The 23,310-nt window shown below is 34.5% G+C and overlaps 1 protein-coding gene across 1 annotated transcript in view; it reads left to right on the top strand.

Annotated features, from left to right (window-relative positions):
- The window catches only part of ASCC3 (activating signal cointegrator 1 complex subunit 3), a 287,341-nt gene that overhangs the window by 123,810 nt on the left and 140,221 nt on the right, over positions 1-23,310 (top strand). The window contains 2 exon segments of the mRNA XM_009285000.2: positions 5,728-5,735; positions 19,791-19,925. Of these exon segments, the coding sequence (XP_009283275.1) occupies positions 5,728-5,735; positions 19,791-19,925 (143 nt within the window).

Below are 23,310 nucleotides of genomic sequence, written 5' to 3'. Positions count from 1 at the left end.
TTAATTATAGTATGTAGTGTAGTACCACATATTAAAAATTAGGGATTTTTCCTTTTAATGAGTATACTATGGCAAATGATCTGTCTAATCGCTAAACCAGCTGCAGATGTTAAAAATAAAGTGCAAAAAAAGAAAAAGTTCATGTAGATATATCTACATTGAAACGCCTGCCCCATAGTGGAAGATTAATATTATGAGTGAATAGGATGAATATTATGCTAGGAAGGTTTTCTTTAGTGTCTTCACAATTTTGAGAATAGCCATTGATCTTCTGAAGTTATCACCTTCTTCCGGTTTTCTTAAGTTTTTAGAAATCCATTACCTTGTGTCCCGTTCACCGTAGTCTGTTACCGTCATGCTCTGTTACCTTTCTTAGCTTGTGTTATCCTTGAAACTTGTGTTTATTTACATTTGGTGTGTGTAAAGTTTGTTTGCTTTTTAACAAAGCTGTGGTTATTTCTACATATACTTCTTAGAAAGATATATATTCACACCTTCCCCCCCAATACTTTAGAAAAAATTCCCAGAGCAGTTGCATATCTGTATGGAATTCAGGAAATGGTTGGAATTTTATAACTATTCAGGCAGTAAAGTGTGACAGACACAGATCTCATTAGCAGTGCTCCGCAGAGCCAAAAACCTACCTGTTCTGTTTTATACTGAAGCGCAAGAAAGAAATACCAGAATCAGAGAAAGATACTTTCCCTCTTCTAAAGTGCCATGAGTTAATGTACACCTTCCTGTGGCCATCAGACTTTCACAGTGTTGTCTCTTAAGATTCTTTACCAGAATCTTTGGAATGTCTTAATAAATTAAATTCAACATTGTTCATTTATCTACTGTTGTGTTAACTCATTTGCAAGGAATTCTACCATGCCAGAACTGAATAATTTACTCCTATGAAGTCATGCTGATGTGTCCCTGTCATATTATAGGTTAGAGTGTGATGCTTGATTGAAGTTATATGTTCATGTGTTTTAATAGATGTACGTGTGTTTTCATTTTTTAAGACTAAGGCTGGTAGGAGGTAGTTGCATTCTACAGGCATGTGTTTTGACAGATGGAGAGAAGCTTTTTATGTTGATTTTTCAACAGTCATCCTCTGCAAGACTTCAAGCTCTTCCTGGCTACTGGGAAATTAAAAGTTGGTGATTCAGCCTCTAATTTTGATCCATCTGCTCAAACTAATGAGATATCTCATTTGTAGGCTTCACTTTGAATTACCAAATGCAACTGAAGCTATAACATTTGTCTTATAGCACGATTTTCCTCTTGTTTAACTTGAGGAAAGATATAATGATAGATGGCTTGCCCTACCGAGTTTTCTAGGGTTTTTGTTATAGAAATTTTTTATCATGACTGAAAAAGTAAGATCAGAAAATGTCCCAAAGGTTTCCAGGTGCTTTTTAAGTCAGTGTGCTCTTTTTGTAGGATTACTAACAATGTAGATCTTCGTTAGGAGGTTTCTCTGTCAGATCCTACCTCTTAAGACTGCTTTAAGTGAGAACCTCTAGTGCTAAGTCTGCTTTCCTGGGACTGTCCCTCTGTGCTCGATATTAGCTGGTGGATATTTGTTTTCATGTCATACTTTGAATTTACTATGTTCTTAGATTATCTGAAAAGATGTTAGATCCTCTTGGACTGATTTGCGCTTTTGGAGTTTTATTTCTACCTCTTAATAAACCAAAGATTCTTTAAACAAAGAAAAAAAACCCAACTGAAATTACACACTGTTCATCAGAGAATATGACGCCATGCTCAGTTGCAGATGGAGTATTTTTGCCAGCATTTATCTTTGGGATACTGTTCCCTTGAAGACTGGGTGAAGGCTCAGTCACCAAAAATTATCATTCCCTCAAAGTGATAACAGCTGTCTCTTGTTAGGCAGTCACCAATAGTGGGCCACAGGCATTAACAGTATTAATTAGCTACAGAGCTGAAGAAACTTCTTCACATTTTATAGCCCTGTGAGAAAGGCATCTAATGGTGACAAGCTCTGGGGAGTGGGTAGCACCTTTCTGAGGCAGCCTGTAGAGAACCTCGTGAGATCAGCAAAGACAGTGACGGAAGACCATACGTATCGACATCATTTCTATAATAAATTGAAACATTCCGTTACTAGCTAGTTTAGGACGATACATATCATACTGTCTTTATCTTCACAGTGTATGAGGGGGAAAACACCCTTGTCATGTTATGCTTTGAGAAGTAACATAGTATTTTTAGGAGTTTTGAGAAATTATGGTATTTTTAAGGTTTGGGGTTTTTTTTCCTCTGAAACATATCATATGAAAATTTAACTTTAAATTCTTTTATCTAAAAAATATGGAGCTATTGCTCTTGCCAAGGTTCAGTTGCTTGTTAGTATCCTAGGGAATTAACTCTTTTTGACTCTGACTATCGCTGCTGTTATACAGGTGCACAACCATTATATCTCCTGCTGTTGCTGACCTTTTGCTGGTTTATCCCACTACCTTGGTTACAGAGAGATGATCATATGTTTCTCTCATTGTCCCCATCACCTCCTAAATACTTTGCTATTATGAATTTGTCAGAACCTTACTCTGCTTTCTTTTTTTTTTTTTTTTGTGGCCTGAACATTCTCTCTTTGTCAAAAAAAAATTAAAAACCTGAAATTGCATAAGATTCTTGGGATCTTGATGTTAATTTCTTGCATTACTAGTTAGAAGGGGAGTTGCTTAAGTTCTTTGAAAGCTTTCAGAGGAAGTACTTCCTCAAACTGCACTCATAAAACTCTCTTGTTTTTGCCACATTCCCCAGACTACTCATCTCTTCTGTTTCTGCAACCTTTTCTTATTTTTTTTCTCATAGCTGATTCTCTTTGATATTACTTAAACCTTCAAAAGAAGTTCTGTGTTCTCTTTGCCCTTGGTGTTTTAGCAGATCTCCCATACTTACTCTCTGCACCTTACTTTCCTCTCTGGGTTTTTTCCTGACCTTCAGTACTCTGTTACTCTGCTTGTCTTCAGCCACAGATCTCTACGTTTCTGTCCTGGTTCCTTACCCAAAGCACTTTGCTCGTTTGCCAATTTGGCTGTTTTCAATTTGGAGTGCCTTTGGCATGCTCCTGTCTTCTGAAACCTCTTTTCCTTTTTAATGCCTCTGTTTTCCCACTGCTTTTGAGAGTTTTCTGTGTAACTCTGAGATGATGTATTGTCTGTTTTAACTTTTCTTCCACTCGCTTTGGTACTCAGTGAAACTCCTTGAAAGTTCATTTTCTCACTGAGCTTGGTATTTTCAGTTCATAGCAAAAACTGACTGTTCAGTGGAAGTTCTCACATCTTTCTGTGGTTATTGCCCTTGCTATCTGTGCAGGCATTGAGGCTCAAGGTGTCAGTACATAAATGCTGAGGAGACATCATGGCTTTAGAGGAAGTGGTTTCAGTATGCAAGGAAGAGCCCTTCTGGTGGCCAAAGATGCCAGGTTGTCTGTTGCAAAGAACCTGGATTTTTGAAACAGCCAATAGCTATTGAAAGCCTCACCACAACATCCAAAAGCGAATGCAGTAGTAGGATTCCTACATATTTAGCAACAACTCCGGTTAACTTGAGTGGAGCAGGCTTTAGGAACTGTAAACCAGTGGAGATATGGCAGCCTTTTTAGAATTAACATGCTGGAAATCTTACTACTGAAACTAAAAATGTAGAGGAAAACTACTTAAAACAATGAACAGCCGTATACAAACCATCCGTTCTCGATGACGCGCTATGAGTGGTGATTTCAGACTGCCCGTTTTGTGATTATTTCAGCTCAGTTTTCTTAACAACCCTTTGAAGGAAAGTGCTTTTTCAAGTACCTTGTTAGTTTCTGAGCTTTTGCTCTTCTGATTTGAACTGGTTTCTTAGGTTTAGCTGGCTGCTTCTGTCTCACCGTTTTGCTTTTGCAGTGTTGTCTCAACTGCATCCGATAGACCTATGACAAGCTTTACCTTTCATCTTTTAAAATGAAATTTGGATTTTTTTTTAATGTGCAGAGTACAGCCATGTATACTTGTTAAATTTTTAATTAGTGTATGCATTGGGTGGTTAGTATGCAGTTTTCTGGAGATCAAGCTTGCTTTATTAATTAGAATTTATGTACTAAATTAAAATGTTGTCCTGTACCACTGTTGTGCATTTAGTTCATTAGAAGTAATATTGAGATGCTATTTTTTTTTTTTTTTTTAAATCTTGGAATAATTTCTAAGTATCACCTTGCACAGATTTTTAATACTTTTTCAGATCAGGATTTTTGATGTCACAGATCAGAAACAGATTACACTTGAATTTATTTAGTCAAAACTGGTTCTGTGCTATGTATTGCCCATAAAGCATTCACTTTGTCTGTAATTGTTCTCTGTTTACAATAATTGACTTGAACTCTGCAGTACTAAGAAGTGTCATCTTGTCTTTCTTACAATGCTATCATAAAATAAAAAAGAAACACTAAGTAGTTATTTTAAATGTATTATATTAAATTGTCAAAAGTGAATTTGACAGGTATTAATTTCATCTGTAAAAATGATGGATTAAATTTCTTTTTTATCAGTTTTCCAGCTGTTATTTGGTTGCAGGCAGAAGGCTTGTGAAGATAAAAGTTTAATAAGCTTAGTTACTGCAACTGTTGACAGTGCTTTTATAGCTGTGTCATAAGATAAGAAGTAATAAAACAGTATTTTCTTCAGAGGTCTCTCTGGAACTTAGTACCTTGAGAATTAAGCTTGTCCTAGTATTTTTTTCTGGGTGAAATAGTGTTTATAGCACACTTTGGACAAATAACTCTGAAAAGTTCCTGGATTTGTTACAATGTTATCTTTATCTTATAGCCTGAAGAGTTTATTTCAGTCTGAGTTTTTGGAACTCTGTATCTATACAGATTGCTTCTGCTTCATCACCTGGTGTAGCTTATTTGCATATATATGTGTATATATTGCTTCTATATTTATATATGCACACATGTATGTAAGTATATAAAAATACACAAATACAGAAGGTAAAGTGGTCTGGCAGGATAGCTGAATTATGGCTGATCATTTTAGATGTTATTTCTGTGTCAGCTGATTCAGTGAAGACTTGAATACTTTGGATAGTTTTCTGTGGAACTTCTTTTGCAGTTTTTGCACAATTAGGGCCCATTTGTATGTATGGTTTCTTTAACTAAATCACAGACAAACTAATTCAGTGATGGTGCACTATTTTTATGTTCTGCATCTTCATCATTTATTTATGCACTTCATTTCCAGAATAACTGCCTTTTGCAATTTTAAGGATATAATAGTTACTATAATCTTATGCCTGAATAAATGAAACTTTGTATCTTCCTTTAATTAAAAATACTATATTGATGTGCTCTGTAGAAGATACGCTTCAAGAAGTGTTATATACCAGATGTTTCATGTTATTGTCAAATGATACGTATTTTCCTCTATATTTTCTGGTCAAATCTGTTTGGCTTTAAACATTTAATACCTTGTCAGCTGCCTATATGAACAGCTGAGGAAATTGCTGGAAATGGATGCCATAACAAGTTATGTATATAATAACCCATTATTCTTCAATTAGGTAGCCTTCTAAATGTTTGTGTGCTACATTTCTGTGCCTTATGTTAATGTTTGGATATATGTTTGTATTTACGTAGTAGCTTGTCTGTATATGTGTACTCAGGCATTCACAATGGATTTATGTAGACCAGAAGCACCAATTTAATATCTTTCCATTAATTATGAGTTCACGAGGTGTTCAGTTTATGTCTGTAGTCTTGCACAGCTACACAATAATGTCGGTATAGGTAATACAACTGTTTAAGGTAGCAAGTGCTACTATTTAGAATTATTATTCTTCTGATCTTGTGAAAGTACATTGAATCATTAAAACAAAAAATCAAATCTAGTTCCAAATGAGTAACTTCTTATAGCCTAAAATTATATTTAAATGAAATAATCAATAGTTACATCTTGAGCCGGTTGGCCTTTTGTGGATGACCTAAGTGTTAAGTTACAGATGCATGGCTTACAAGTGTGGGAAAGGCAGCTTGACCCGTCTTGTAGCCTAATGCGATGAGTTTTACTAGCTCTATGTTAAAAGCTGTTTTTCAAACATGGGGCTGCAGACCATTAGTGGTCTAGAAGATTGTGGGAAGTTAAGTCCGTGGATCCCTGTCAGCCTCATGTTGTTCTTCAGTAAGAATTTAATGGCAACAATAAATGATACTCTGGAAGACACGTTGAGGATTGTCAGTGGTCCAAAGCTATTGAAAATTCTTGTGCTGTAGCCCTGAAAGAAATGGATCTGTGTGCTTAGTTTAACATAATAGATAGTATCAACTAATAAACTTCCTGATTATTGTCAAAACTTCTGTAAATTATTCAAAATGTAATAAGATAACTACTGTCCACCGAGACCTTATGCCTATCACAGACTTTTTAACAGACGTTACCAGAAAATCCAGTAGTAATGTCATTGGCGGGTTTTAATTTGAAATACACAGTAATATAGGATGCTATAGAAAATAAGTTATTTTGAGGAATCCATGAGGATGGGAAATAAATATTCTTTATTAAGACACTAAGATGCATCAGGAAATTCCTTTTGACTTTAGACTTCTATACACTTTCCAGAGTATGAGATTTCTCACATACGTAGTGCTGTGGTGTTGATAGTTTTCTTTGTGGTTACTGAAGAGATGACTCCAAAATATGTTATATTTGCATACACTCATGTATTTAATCATGAGGTATTTATAATTTTCTTATTTAGGAGAGGATATCTTGAGAAGGGCTAGGTATATAAGGTATGGGTTTATGAGGGACATTCTAATTGTTCTAGCGCAGTTTACTATTGTTTGCAAGCTGTTGCATCATTTAAATTCTTCATAACTTTATTAAGTTTCATATTAAAAACATTGCTTATACTTGAAGGCAGTTCTTCACTTTTCTGATGATGTAGAAAACCTTTTGATTAGGAGCAAAAAAAGCTTCTGGATAAAGGTCTGTGTTTTTAAATCAGTACTGTTAAGAAATAAGCTAGAAAACCTGACTGTTCTGTTCTTTAATTGTTTAGCAGGTTTATTTATGTTACTGGATCTTACAAAACCAGAAGATATGGAGGTTGACATGGCAATTTTCTTAATCTTTTTACTTGAGTAAAAGGAATGGGAATAGATATGAAGATTTCTCCGGTATCCTCTATGTTCCTTTCCTTCAGTAAAGCTGAATAGAATCTGCTTATCACTACTGGCTCCTGGGTTATTTTTTCATATTATGGATGGTATACATATAAGTATAAATAGTTTTGGAAACATAAGACATGACAACTCTTATTCTGGAGTGATATTTATCAAAAATATAATTTATGATAATGCAGAAACATTTTATTGTACAAATTCAAAATAGTTAATGTCAGAACAGGACAAAGGGAAATGCTTGAAACAAATTACTGCATGATCTTGTTTTTCTAAAAAAAGATGCAGTGAAAAGCTGCTTATAATTTTGAATAATAATTGTCATTCAAGTCCATTGGCATCTGCAAAAATGCAATTGTTAACTGCCTAATGACATATATTTGCATAGTAATAGACTAGCTATTCTTGCTTAGTTTTCTAGACAAGAACAGATATTGCTATTTCTATTTCTATCCTGTCAATTAAAATTCAGAATAATTTCTACTACCTGTAGGAGTCAGTAAAGTGTTGTTTGCTTGTCTTATTGAATAATTTGCCCTCTACTTTAATTTTCACTCTATTCATTTTTCCTCTGCATTTTGTCATATGTTTGGCTAATGCTACAAATTGAAGATAGCATAGATCCCATTATACTGTTCTGAAACAGGTTTCCTTTAATATCCAGAATCCATATTTAAACATTGATTCCATAACTGAGCATTTATTTTATAGGCCATCTAATATAATTCAAACATAATAAAACAAGATCGTAAACACAAGTGCTTGCAATTTTTAAAGTAATTAGTAATTTAGAACTTCCTAATGTAAATTAAATCAGACAAACCAATCAGCATATATTAGTGGAAAATGTGTATAATTGTTGTACAGGTATAAAGGAAGAGTCATGAAGTTTCATATGGGCAAGTACTTTTTACTCAGAAGCATCCTCCCGTTAGTGCTGCTGCATGCACACTGACTGTTCTTCAGTGTAAAGGTTTGATATCACCCGGGTCTCCTATTTTAATGCTAGAGGCTTAATGTCAAACTTATGGGTCCAGAACTGTTTTATCCATAGCTTTGAGTGGAAATGACACCGAAAGCCTGTATCTTTCATTTTTAAGTAGTGGCAGAAGACACAGTGTCATGTTTTACATGAGCATAACTGAGTGCCTCTGTGAAATGCCTGTGCACTACTACATGCAGCATATGGAACAAAAAGGAGAAATTAGGGGTCTGCGTCCAGTTGCTGAGCTAAGATCATATTGAGATCAGAGATGTGATGCGATAGTTCACATGACTGAGTCCTGAAATGGGTGGAAACAGGCTCTTCAGCAAGGCCAGGCCAGAACGGCAAGAAACTTGCTTGTATGTGAGAGCACAGCAGGGATAGCTGGAGCTCTGCCTAGGGACGGATGATGAGTCAGCTGAGAGTTTAGGAGGAGGATTAGCCAGCAGACAGACATGAGCAACATTGTTGTGCGAGTTTGCTACAGACCTAGTGACCAGGAATAAAGTAGATGAGGCCTTCTTCAGACAACTAGAAGCAGCCTCATAGTCACCGTCCATGGTCTTCCTGGGGGACTTTACCACCCCAATATCTGCTGGAGGTACAATACAGCAGGGCAAAAGCAATCCAGGAAGTTTCTGGAGTGCATTGATGACAACTTTTAGCACAGATGATTGAGGAGCTGATAAGGGTTGATGCTGTGCTGGACCTTGAACTTAGAAAACAGGAAGGAGAGGTTGGGGATGTGAATGCTGGGAGAAGCCTTGGCTGCAGTGGCCATGAGATGGTGGAGTTCAGGATTCTGATGGAGGGAACAAGGCAAAAAGCTAGACCACAGCCTAGCACACCTTAACAGAGAGGTGTTAAGTGAAACAGAGTTGCTGAACTCAAGCATTCAGTGACCAGCACTCTAATAACAAGATGGAAAGATACCTGAAAGAGTCAGTGTGCTTCCCCAAAAAGATGAATGCACTGTTTTGGAGTTATCATAGAGAATGTTAGTTTGAAAGACACGTTTTCCAGTAGCAAAAGTTAGTGCAAGCATCTTTACTGTCCAAGGTAGGAAGAAAGGTGTTTCAGAGGATTTCAGGTACCTGATTATAAATTTTCATGAATGATTTTAGACACTTGTTACGTGTGTATGTGGTGTGTTTTTTCTTTCTCCTCTAAGTGAAAATGTAAGTCCTACTAGCATCTAGTTACGTGTCTCTGATAACAGAAAAGTACTAGTTCTTGTAGGTATTTTGAGTAATAGCGTGTTTTTCAGTGCTTTGGTGATGCACTAACATGTTTCAGAAAGATTACAATCTGGAATATGCAACACTTCGGGAATGCAAGCACTTCCTGTTGTGATTTTTGAACAAAGTCTTTGGTGAAAACGTTTGATTTGTTTCATACTTTAAGAAAATTCTGGGGAGGTAACCTAGCTAGAGACATTTGCTTTCTCCTTTCTTGTATATTTTTTATCATTTAAAAGCTTTGGTTTCAGCAGAGCAGCAGCAGACGCTTTCAGCACTAGGGCTATATACACCAGAGCTAGCTTTGAACTACAGAGTACAGATCTAATTACACAGCTTGTAGCTGTGGAACCGCTTCTCTCTAGTCTAAATTACTTTTCCTAACTTATTTGCATAATTTAATGCACAGAGATTTTGCCACTGAAATATAATATTCTCTGACACAGTTAGGACAGGCTAAATTAACCCCCTTAAGACTATATTGCTGTTTCACAACGTATTTGGTAAATGCTTACCAACTTCATTGGGGAAAAAACATTCAACAAGGCGTTATATGTCAATTTTTAGTTAGGGATGGTTCTTTACAAACATATTTGGTGATGTACAGAGATTACAAGTAAACATTAACCTTAAGATTGGGCACCTCTAATCAGCTAATAAAGCAGTCTATTGTTTTTAATCAGACTTGGTCTGTCTACCTCTCACTGAGTTGTTTTTTATTGTCAGCAATTTGTGCAATCATTTTAAATTTAAAAATTCAGTCAGGTGTTGATATGTGATCATGAAATACATAAAAGTCAATGAATTCAAGTGTGCGTTATTAGTTTAAAGACAGTGGGAGGTAAATTTCATAAAGAAAATGTGCTACACATCTGAAAATGAGGTATCTTTCTATAAGAACTGTAGAAAGGCTTCTGGGTAGAGGACAGTTATACAATGCTTGTTTCTTAGTTATTGTTTGCATAATAAGGTCTTATGTCTTTCTGAATGAATGATGTGAGACACTGTCACACAACGATTCTGTAAGAAGAAGCAGCAGCCATATAAAAGGTGTTAAGAGGGTACCAAATGTCGTCTTTGACACAGTGAATATTCTGAGGGGTTTTATGCATTAGACCTTTATTTCTTTTTGTTCATTTAGTGCAGGAATTTAATATGTTAAAGAAGTAGTTCTGTGTCAGGACACATCTTCATTCCAGAAGGTTGAAATCGTGTGATGGATACAATAAAGAATAATAAAAAAAGAAGAGATGGCCTGTTATGGAGGACAAAGAAACACTTCACTGAAAATTTAGATTTAGTCCCTGCCTCTGACAGTTTATGTCTGATGTTACAGAAGGTGAAGCTGCTGAAATAAAAATCTTTAGAAGTACATATTAATCAGGGCTTCTAAATTTTGAGAATTATGACATAGGAAGCATTGATCTGATGATTGAGAGTATTGGGTGCTCATGGCTTCAATGGAGTTAATAGGAGCTCTGCTTTGAGTTTATCAAGTCATAAATAGTAAGCAGTATGATCTCACATCTTAAGTTTCATGCTCAGATAGTGAATACACTTAACCTTAGTTTCAGTTGCAAAATGGGAATATGAGGAAACAATGTTGTATATATTTTTTCTTGATGTTATGTAATCCTGACTTCTTGTAATGATTAACCTCACAGCAAATCCCATTATGGAATTGTTAATTCTTGAGAGCAGGGTTTGATCAGAGTATGCTGGATAAAACAAGGTAAAATCTAGATCTTGATTCATTAATTGAGCATTGTCTGTTTCACATACAAAATGTGGCAGGTAATGTTTCAGTGAAAGAAGCAAGATTAAATACAGACTGTATTTGTTAAAGACTAGCTTCCCTGTTTAGCACCATCCTATTCTCTACGTATTTTGCATGGTAGCCCAGCCAGCTCCTTCAGGTCAGGGTTGGCAATTCCAGTTTTTTTTTCTGGATTTCTCCTGCCTAGCTACTGTTCCTAGTGATGCACTTGAAACATCTTCCAGTCCCCTGACAGAGAAACAGTCTGCTTGTTTTTCAAGTCTTGTGGAAAACCCAGCATGGAATTGTGCTTGTCCTGTTTAGTTTCAGCTGCATGTAGGCAGAAGCTTTAGAAATCATAACTGAAGTTTTGTCAAGTCTGTACCAAGTCTCTGCTAAATGAAAGCAAAAACATATCATCTTTAAATATTAACCCCTCAGATCACTGGGTAAATGGAGTAAAAAAGAATGTTGATGCTCTTAATGGCTACAGTTTATTTTTATATATAATATTGGATACCAGAAGTTTTCAATATTATTAATTTATTGAAATTTATTAAGTATCATGGTTAAAAGAAAAGATAAAGGGACCTTGGAGGATAAAGTGCAATGTGATCCCAATCCATCTGTCTTCCGGTTCTTGAAGCATCTAAACTCCGTGCCTCCTAGTATCGAAGTTCCTAAAGGTCCCAGGATTGTTTCTGAACATATACTATGGTAGGCAGTGATGAGAGGAACGTTTTAGTTGGTTTTAGGTAGAAGTTTCCAACTCTTTTTCCAGCACTGTTGACATTCTCAGCACCATGAAAAAAATCTGAAAATGTTTCTCATAAACATTTTGATTAGTGTTTTCATGGCTTTTGAATATTATATCAGCGATCCTGCTGTTACAGTGGTAATATTCTTGTGGGCTTTTAACTGTGAGCATTGCACAGTAGTTCTCTTTTTTTTTTTTTCCCCCCTCTTCTTCAATTCCCTGCCCAGTACCCTGGACTGTATAATTTTATTTCTGCCAAGAATTCAATTTTTCTACAAAATTTCAATTTAATTTATTTTATGGTCTTATTTCTTAAGGCATTTTGGTCTTTTCTAGTACCCCTTGTAGCTCTGCTTTTAATATCTGCATTTCTTGAGCTCGTATGTATCTTATCTAGCATCTCAAGTAGACGACTGCAGGTGTGCCTAATTCTGTACAACTATTACATTGGTTGTAATAGTTGTACAGAATTACAGAACTACAACATTCCATAGTGCTACATAATATTTTTTGTCATTTTTTAGATTAATCCTCAAGTCTGTCACCATTTCAAATAAAATCAAGGTGCCAGAATTTGAAAAAGGATTCAGATTCTTTTCTACTGAGACAAACTGATTATTGAGTGATGTGTTTTAAAGTATGTTAATTGAAAGGAAAGTATTGCAAAAGTAATGCTATGTAGTCATTTTAGAAATGTTCAGCGGCAAAGATTCAGTTATACAATATACTTGCATTTATATGTTTGTATAATATTCTATAGCAAAGTGTCAGCTATTAGATTTTATTTTCCTACAGAGGTTCATATTAAGTTGAGTTTCTAATATTTCTGTATGACTAGTAAAAATTAAATATGAATGTTACAGCTTCATCCCCCAGTGTGCTACTTTTAGCACAGTTTCATCTGCTTTCAAGGTGAGGTAGAATTAAGGGCAGGGAAGAAACCTGAAAAATAACAACAAATTTTCGTCTGAGTCTTCAAAATAATATTTCCTTATCTTTCTGGTGTTGCTTATCATTGTCTTAGCAGAACCAGGACATCATAGTGACAGTTGACTTCAGAGTGTCAGTTCCGAAAGGCTCTGCCTGATTATGACTGGAACTAAGAGGAATTTTCCTCACACTTACAGTTTCAGGAATGGGCTCTATACAAACATTGCAGCTGCTGTTCATGTATATAATAATTGAAAGGAAGATTCTTCAATTAAGGGCTTCAATTTCTACTGTCATCTTTTCTGTGACTAATAGTCTGTGCTCTGCTTTGTGTAACTGTAATGACTTACGGTTTTACCTGTTCTCATTTCCCAGTACAGCTTTTTTACCCCTTTTTCTCTTAAATAGGTCTAGACCACCAAAGTATTACACCTAAATTTTTATCTTTTTTTTTTACTGTAGCTTGTTTAGTTTGAAGTTACCTCCTAATATGACTCTTTCTTTTTATCTTGTTTAAACAAGCCGTAACGAATTATACCCTGGTTAATTAAGAGGTTTATTGGATATAGATACACACTGGTGTGCAGATTTGCTTGCTATTTTATTTGTCTCTTTTTATTAGTTGCTTTCAAAGCTTAAAAGCAATCCTGCTTACAGCTGCTCTTTTAGATTTGTCCTTCTAGCCATATAATTCACACTCACTCCAAAAAATTCAGTCAGACCACACTTCATTTGGTCTTTGATTAGGAATTTTAAAAAGGTCAGGAGAACCAGTAAGATATTTATCAATATTATGTCAAAGCATGCAAAAATATACTAGTTTAATATGTTTGAACTTAATTAATATTAATGCTGTGTAAACACCATTCTCAAAGTCGCCATTTTAGATTTAAGATATAGGTGGCGATTTCAAAATTAATGCAAGACTGAAATCAAATAGAATCTAAAAAATTAAAATACAGTGTAAAACCAATCAACAAACCTATTTTGTGGTTAAATCACACCTTAGTGCATATGTGACTTTTTTTTTTTTTTAAGGAATCAACATGTCAAATGTTTTTAAACTTCCTAATTCAGGAGTTTCAAAATTACCTGGATAAAAAAAAAAATCCTATTTCACCTTAATGCCCGATACTGTATTTCCTCAGTTTCTCAACTTTCAGATTTTAGCTATTTTCACAAGATTAATTTTTAATCTATTCAACAAAGAATCAAATTTTAATATGACGCCATTTAAGAAGGAAACAAACTAGTAAACTATAAAATCAAGTTGATTTTAAAAGTGAAGATTTTTTTCAGTCAAACCTGTTGACAGAGTTTAGAAGTGAGAATTCACTGGAGAAGACATAGTGGATCTGTTAATAAAAAGAAACTGCTGTTTTGAGTAGTTTTCAGTATTCAGTATTCAGGCCTTCTATAGAAAAAAATTACGAAAAGGTAAATAGACAAGTAATCCTTAAGCAATTAATGAAGACAGAAGGGACATACACTGTACTTTGTTATGTTGTGGTCCTCTTACTTTTTGAAGAGATTTTAAAAAGATTTTGCCAATATGTTGTTTTTAAGTTAGAGAAAATTGGTATGTTGCTGTGACATGTCTGAGAATATTTCAGCTCAGATGAAAGTTAATAATTGTAGGAGTCACAGTGTTACTAAATTGATGATGGAAAGATGTATCAAATAAGCTAAAACAGGTAATGCTCCCAGTAAGCAAATAGTTATGCACACATTGTTTCTCTTTTTATCTCTTCTCTGTATTGTCACCTGAATTAATTTGCTTGGGTTTTAATTATAAATTTATAATTTATATAAATTCACAACTATTATGTCTACTTTTATATAAAATTATATGTGCATTATACATTTACAATTAAATTATTAATTTCGAAATTAAGAACAGAGGCAATAACTTGTTTAATTATACCCTAAATACTGCTACTTTGTTAATGGTGTTTCATTTAAAGTAATTCAGTTATGCACTGCAAGTTGATACAAGGATGATGCTGACAAAAGGCCAAAATTAAACCCGCAGTTCTCTGGAATTTGACATATAAGTTCTAAAATTCAACGGAAAATATCTTAAAACAGAATTATAACTCCATGGTTACATTTTTAATTAAAATTAGATGGACTTGCAAAACAGTGTTTGCCATTTACTCAAGAGCAAGGCACTCAAACTTTTCCATATGTTCCTAGTGATGCACTTGAAACATCTTCCAGTCCCCTGACAGAGAAACAGTCTGCTTGTTTTTCAAGTCTTGTGGAAAACCCAGCATGGAATTGTGCTTGTCCTGTTTAGTTTCAGCTGCATGTAGGCAGAAGCTTTAGAAATCATAACTGAAGTTTTGTCAAGTCTGTACCAAGTCTCTGCTAAATGAAAGCAAAAACATATCATCTTTAAATATTAACCCCTCAGATCACTGGGTAAATGGAGTAAAAAAGAATGTTGATGCTCTTAATGGCTACAGTTTATTTTTATATATAATATTGGATACCAGAAGTTTTCAATATTATTAATTTATTGAAATTTATTAAGTATCATGGTTAAAAGAAAAGATAAAGGGACCTTGGAGGATAAAGTGCAATGTGATCCCAATCCATCTGTCTTCCGGTTCTTGAAGCATCTAAACTCCATGCCTCCTAGTATCGAAGTTCCTAAAGGTCCCAGGATTGTTTCTGAACATATACTATGGTAGGCAGTGATGAGAGGAACGTTTTAGTTGTTTTTAGGTAGAAGTTTCCAACTCTTTTTCCAGCACTGTTGACATTCTCAGCACCATGAAAAAAATCTGAAAATGTTTCTCATAAACATTTTGATTAGTGTTTTCATGGCTTTTGAATATTATATCAGCGATCCTGCTGTTACAGTGGTAATATTCTTGTGGGCTTTTAACTGTGAGCATTGCACAGTAGTTCTCTTTTTTTTTTTCCCCCCCTCTTCTTCAATTCCCTGCCCAGTACCCTGGACTGTATAATTTTATTTCTGCCAAGAATTCAATTTTTCTACAAAATTTCAATTTAATTTATTTTATGGTCTTATTTCTTAAGGCATTTTGGTCTTTTCTAGTACCCCTTGTAGCTCTGCTTTTAATATCTGCATTTCTTGAGCTCGTATGTATCTTATCTAGCATCTCAAGTAGACGACTGCAGGTGTGCCTAATTCTGTACAACTATTACATTGGTTGTAATAGTTGTACAGAATTACAGAACTACAACATTCCATAGTGCTACATAATATTTTTTGTCATTTTTTAGATTAATCCTCAAGTCTGTCACCATTTCAAATAAAATCAAGGTGCCAGAATTTGAAAAAGGATTCAGATTCTTTTCTACTGAGACAAACTGATTATTGAGTGATGTGTTTTAAAGTATGTTAATTGAAAGGAAAGTATTGCAAAAGTAATGCTATGTAGTCATTTTAGAAATGTTCAGCGGCAAAGATTCAGTTATACAATATACTTGCATTTATATGTTTGTATAATATTCTATAGCAAAGTGTCAGCTATTAGATTTTATTTTCCTACAGAGGTTCATATTAAGTTGAGTTTCTAATATTTCTGTATGACTAGTAAAAATTAAATATGAATGTTACAGCTTCATCCCCCAGTGTGCTACTTTTAGCACAGTTTCATCTGCTTTCAAGGTGAGGTAGAATTAAGGGCAGGGAAGAAACCTGAAAAATAACAACAAATTTTCTTCTGAGTCTTCAAAATAATATTTCCTTATCTTTCTGGTGTTGCTTATCATTGTCTTAGCAGAACCAGGACATCATAGTGACAGTTGACTTCAGAGTGTCAGTTCCGAAAGGCTCTGCCTGATTATGACTGGAACTAAGAGGAATTTTCCTCACACTTACAGTTTCAGGAATGGGCTCTATACAAACATTGCAGCTGCTGTTCATGTATATAATAATTGAAAGGAAGATTCTTCAATTAAGGGCTTCAATTTCTACTGTCATCTTTTCTGTGACTAATAGTCTGTGCTCTGCTTTGTGTAACTGTAATGACTTACGGTTTTACCTGTTCTCATTTCCCAGTACAGCTTTTTTACCCCTTTTTCTCTTAAATAGGTCTAGACCACCAAAGTATTACACCTAAATTTTTATCTTTTTTTTTTACTGTAGCTTGTTTAGTTTGAAGTTACCTCCTAATATGACTCTTTCTTTTTATCTTGTTTAAACAAGCCGTAACGAATTATACCCTGGTTAATTAAGAGGTTTATTGGATATAGATACACACTGGTGTGCAGATTTGCTTGCTATTTTATTTGTCTCTTTTTATTAGTTGCTTTCAAAGCTTAAAAGCAATCCTGCTTACAGCTGCTCTTTTAGATTTGTCCTTCTAGCCATATAATTCACACTCACTCCAAAAAATTCAGTCAGACCACACTTCATTTGGTCTTTGATTAGGAATTTTAAAAAGGTCAGGAGAACCAGTAAGATATTTATCAATATTATGTCAAAGCATGCAAAAATATACTAGTTTAATATGTTTGAACTTAATTAATATTAATGCTGTGTAAACACCATTCTCAAAGTCGCCATTTTAGATTTAAGATATAGGTGGCGATTTCAAAATTAATGCAAGACTGAAATCAAATAGAATCTAAAAAATTAAAATACAGTGTAAAACCAATCAACAAACCTATTTTGTGGTTAAATCACACCTTATGTGATATGTGACTTTTTTTTTTTTTTAAGGAATCAACATGTCAAATGTTTTTAAAATTCAGGAGTTTCAAAATTACCTGGATAAAAAAAAAAATCCTATTTCACCTTAATGCCCATACTGTATTTTCCTCAGTTTCTCAACTTTCAGATTTTAGCTATTTTCACAAGATTAATTTTTAATCTATTCAACAAAGAATCAAATTTTAATATGACGCCATTTAAGAAGGAAACAAACTAGTAAACTATAAAATCAAGTTGATTTTAAAAGTGAAGATTTTTTTCAGTCAAACCTGTTGACAGAGTTTAGAAGTGAGAATTCACTGGAGAAGACACAGTGGATCTGTTAATAAAAAGAAACTGCTGTTTTGAGTAGTTTTCAGTATTCAGTATTCAGGCCTTCTATAGAAAAAAATTACGAAAAGGTAAATAGACAAGTAATCCTTAAGCAATTAATGAAGACAGAAGGGACATACACTGTACTTTGTTATGTTGTGGTCCTCTTACTTTTTGAAGAGATTTTAAAAAGATTTTGCCAATATGTTGTTTTTAAGTTAGAGAAAATTGGTATGTTGCTGTGACATGTCTGAGAATATTTCAGCTCAGATGAAAGTTAATAATTGTAGGAGTCACAGTGTTACTAAATTGATGATGGAAAGATGTATCAAATAAGCTAAAACAGGTAATGCTCCCAGTAAGCAAATAGTTATGCACACATTGTTTCTCTTTTTATCTCTTCTGTGTATTGTCACCTGAATTAATTTGCTTGGGTTTTAATTATAAATTTATAATTTATATTAAATTCACAAATATTATGTCTACTTTTATATAAAATTATATGTGCATTATACATTTACAATTAAATTATTAATTTCGAAATTAAGAACAGAGGCAATAACTTGTTTAATTATACCCTAAATACTGCTACTTTGTTAATGGTGTTTCATTTAAAGTAATTCAGTTATGCACTGCAAGTTGATACAAGGATGATGCTGACAAAAGGCCAAAATTAAACCCGCAGTTCTCTGGAATTTGACATATAAGTTCTAAAATTCAACGGAAAATATCTTAAAACAGAATTATAACTCCATGGTTACATTTTTAATTAAAATTAGATGGACTTGCAAAACAGTGTTTGCCATTTACTCAAGAGCAAGGCACTCAAACTTTTCCATATGTGAGTTTTAAGAACACAGAAATTGTCATACTTGATCAAACTGAGAGTTGTCTGACCAAGTACGTGGGGTCAATTTAAGCAAACCCTGGACAATACAAAGTGCTTAGGGGGCAATATAAAGTGTTTTCCATAGTGTACCTTTTCCAGCAGTATGTGGTTAACAGACATTCAGAACTGTTATTATACTTGAATTAAGTGGTATTTAATCACTTTTCCCTTTCTACACCAATCGGGGGGCTTACTGCCATGATTTATCTTAAATGTGCCTTGCAGTGAATCTTAATTTAATATCAGTTTAAATTGCTTTATATACATATCTAAAGGGCTAAGTATTAACATCTCATTACGGTCTCTTGGTTCAGATACCATATGTGATGGTAATAAGCATAATTAAGTGACAGTGGGGTTGGGTGGATGATACCTAACTGTATTTTCAAAGCCTACTGCAGACATGGGTACAAATAATTTTTTATTACCACTCGACTCTTATTTGATATTTTCAGGGAAATGTCCACAGTGTTTCTAAGGTATCCTACTGAGTGATAGTATGTGGTTTAAAACCCATATTCATATCTGTTAGTTAAAAATTCATATCCCCATATGTGTTTTGCATTTGTTGGTGCTTAATTTCCTTCTCTTTGATTGTCCAGTCGTTTGGGACTGCAATATCCTCCTGAGGTTCTTTATAGTCAGTTTTTGTTTCAGCTGTCTCACATAGTCAAGTCATACCATCAGGAAACTTATCACCTCACTATTTGCTTTCCAGATCATTTAGGATGTGTCAAATAACTCAAATCTTTACATCAACAGTAATCTCCCTACTTTGTGAAAATGAACTATTTATTGCCAGCAATTCCCTATCTTTTAAAGACTAAAGAATTAAAAAAGAGAACCTTCTCAAAAGCTCTTTGAAAATATTAAATACAATATAGGCAGGATCACTCTTTAATTTCCCTAAAGCAACATTCGTTTTCATCAGTATGTCATGTATTAACTATTTTTTTCTCATTCCTATCAGGAATATTTTGTAATTAAAGTGTTTTCATTATTTGATTAAGACTTTTGTTATTTCTCATCAGCCCCGTTTCTTTCTCTCTTAAGGTGATGGTGTTTGTTCATGCTAGAAATGCCACAGTACGAACTGCTATGGCTCTTCGAGAAAAAGCAAAAAACAATGGTCATATTTGTCACTTTCTGTCACCCCAAGGATCGGATTATGGACAAGCTGAAAAACAGGTAAGTGAATAATTTACGTTGGTAGTCTCTACAATCCTAGAATTGATGGTTTTACGAGACAGTCCAAGATGGGAATAGATGAAGCATTTTTGCGCTCTGAAGGGAAGTGTGGAATTACTGAATTGAATAGAGGAAAGGAAAGAGTAATGGTGAAGGAAGAGAAAGTGCTATTACTTTTAGTTTTTAAACAAGAGTTGATAATAGGTTGTGTTTTACGCAACTTGTACTTAGAGGTCAATATGGATAAAGTCTAACAGGGCATGCTTTATTGGGTGGAGTTCACTTTTGAAAGAAAGATATGTAATCCTTTTAATCCGAGAGTCCCATGATGTGCTTTCTCTGTATCTTTAACGTTTCTTGGGAAGAGTTAAAGAACTGAGTGGTGTAGATAGACCCCAAAACTACCTTCCCAGGCTCAAAGCTATTTGAGTATGTGCTTGGAACCCTTCAGTGCTGCACTGGATCTAAGTGAATGCCTGATATGTGAGATAGATGAGGATTTGTAATTTATATTTATCATTAAATTAGTAAAGTTACTAGCTTAAAGTTCATTTATATATCTGAAATTGTTTGATTTCTTAAGTCCATCGTAGCATTGGAGAGGGGGTTATTTATCAAAAAGAACTGGTCAAGTTATAGGAGGATTATTTGGTGATCATTGATCACAGTAGTCTTCATGTAATAGAATCATAGAATCTTTAAGGTTGGAAAAGACCTCTAAGATCATCGAGTCCAACCGTCAACCCAACACCACCAGGCCCACTAAACCATGTCCCTAAGCACCTCATCTACACGTCTTTTAAATACCTCCCATAAGACTTGTTCTCCAGACCCTTCACCAGCTTCGTTGCCCTTCTCTGGACACGCTCCAGCACCTAATCAGCTCAGGAACCTCCTTTCAGGTAGTTGTAGAGAGCGATGAGGTCTCCCCTCAGCCTCCTTTTCTCCAGGCTAAACAACCCCAGTTCCCTCAGCCGCTCCTCATAAGACTTGTTCTCCAGACCCTTCACCAGCTTCGTTGCCCTTCTCTGGACACGCTCCAGCACCTAATCTGCAGCTCAGGAAGTCCCTAAACCACCAATTGCCACAATTTGGGAGAGTATCTCCTGCTTTTTGCACTCTTTCCTTAAGCATCTGCTACTGTCCACTCTTTAAGTCAGAAAACTGTCTTAAAGTATTAATCTGACCTAGCCTGTAAATTTACCACCTTTCTAAAACCATCTGACTTTCCTCATGAATCAACTAATGGTGGGCAATCAAAAAGTAATCTATTTGAGAGTCAAAAATGGGAAAGCCTTTTGAATCTCACAAGGGTTTAGCCCCCTTAATCTGATCTTGTTTAAAAATATTTATATGGATCATAAATTACTAGTATTTTGAGCAGTGGGCAAGTACTTGCCAGCTGAAACTGTACGTTTTTATGCGTTCTAACAGTTCTGTCTTTGTATGAATTGTGTTGACCTTCCGAATTTTTTTCTAATATATAACATACAGAATTAACTTGATCTGCAACAACTTCTTTTCATCTATTCAAGCAATATGCCAGTATTTCTACTGAGAGAATATTTCTAAAACAATTCTTAGTTCAGTGTTATATGTGACATTTACATTTGGTGATATTAATTGAGGTCTAAAGATTAGAGTTAACAGCGTCTTGTTAATATTCCTTGAAAAACAATGTTCTTTCTCTCTCCCCAACTAAATAGCAGAACATAGAAGAGATACTTATTCATTGTAGAAATTTTAATGTATGTATAAGATAGCTTCTCTCACTGGCAAATGTATTGATAAACTCTTAAATCTTTTGGGCCCCTGTGAAATAGGAATTTTGTGAGGGTTTTAGTTTCTGTGTCTGTCTTTAGATATAATAAATACGTTACTTTATTTTATACCTCTGAAGAGAATGTGAAGGGATTCATTCACACTTATGAATTATGAATGGAGCATAGATGTTACAGTTGGTAAATTCAATTTTCTGAAACAGAGAAAATTCTATTTTAGAGAAGATTTTTTTAAATCAGGATCAAGTATGTTCTTTCTGTTGAGATGCTTCTGACAGCTATAATAAATATTTTTAAAACTATGCGAAGTTATAAATTGATGTCCTTATATTTCATAAGACAGCATATTAAAAAGCCCCTCTTTTTCCAGTGGATGTTAGTATCATTCAATTTTCTGAAACAGAGAAAATTCTATTTTAGAGAAGATTTTTTTAAATCAGGATCAAGTATGTTCTTTCTGTTGAGATGCTTCTGAGAGCTATAATAAATATTTTTAAAACTATGCGAAGTTATAAATTGATGTCCTTATATTTCATAAGACAGCATATTAAAAAGCCCCTCTTTTTCCAGTGGATGTTAGTATCTGCTGCATTATAAAAATAACAAAAAACCTGAACCTGGAGATCCCATGTTTCTACTGTAACACTGGTAATTAACGCTGAACTTTTTCTCATTAGATTTCTTAGAACAAAATCTGAAACTCTTAGTTTATGAAAAATCATATTAGTTTTTTAATGCTAATACAGAAAAAATATTTTAAGCTATTGACAGTGCCAGTGCTTATTTAGACACTCAAAATTATTGCTAAAGAAGTTAGGAAAAATGATGTGCTTATTTCAGCCGTGCGTATTATGTGAGGTACCTGTCAAGGAAGTATTTGTCCCACTCACTCTATTTCTGTGAAAACTACTGCTGTATGTTTAGTTCTTCTCTTCATTCTGAGATTAAATGAATTAGAAAGCATATTGTTATGTTGATGGGAACCACAAGAATGTCACAGAGAAAAGAAAAGTTCTAAACCTATTTGGAATACAGGTTATTGCTACCTGTGCTTGGATAGCGATTTAAGGTAGCGTTTATAGCACAAATTAAGAGTGGTAGGTAAGATGGCCTATAGGTTGGTTGGCTGCATATCTGAAATAACTTCTTTTTCTAAGGGTATTTATGCATCACACTGAAATCTAGGGGATACTGAGTAAAACAGCAAATTTCCCTGCTCTTTCTTCTACCCCCTACATCCCCACCCCAGCACACATACATTTGTTACAAATCCCAACATCTGTTGTAAATCAAATTTTTGAATTGTTTCAGGATTGTAGTTCCAAATGTTGATCTCTGAGAAAGATTGTAGAAAAGCTGACTTTGCTTTAGAAGATACTTCCAGAAGTTTTCTAACTTCTGCGATGAAGCAAACTCGCCTTCATTGTAATTTAAAACAAATGAATTCTTCTCTTATATTTCATGGGAATCTTTGATCCTTTTGACTTCTTTCTGCATTACTACAATACCAAAAATGCTTCTTTTGCCCAGAAGGTTTAGGGACTTGTATGTTATAAAATGTAATTGAAGAAGCATGAGTGGTATTGTGAAGAACCATTTCGCAT

The sequence above is a fragment of the Aptenodytes forsteri genome, unplaced genomic scaffold, assembly GCF_000699145.1.
Source record: "Aptenodytes forsteri isolate BGI_AS27 unplaced genomic scaffold, ASM69914v1 Scaffold171, whole genome shotgun sequence".
Lineage (NCBI taxonomy): Eukaryota > Metazoa > Chordata > Aves > Sphenisciformes > Spheniscidae > Aptenodytes > Aptenodytes forsteri.
This window is presented reverse-complemented; position numbering and strand designations above follow the sequence as displayed.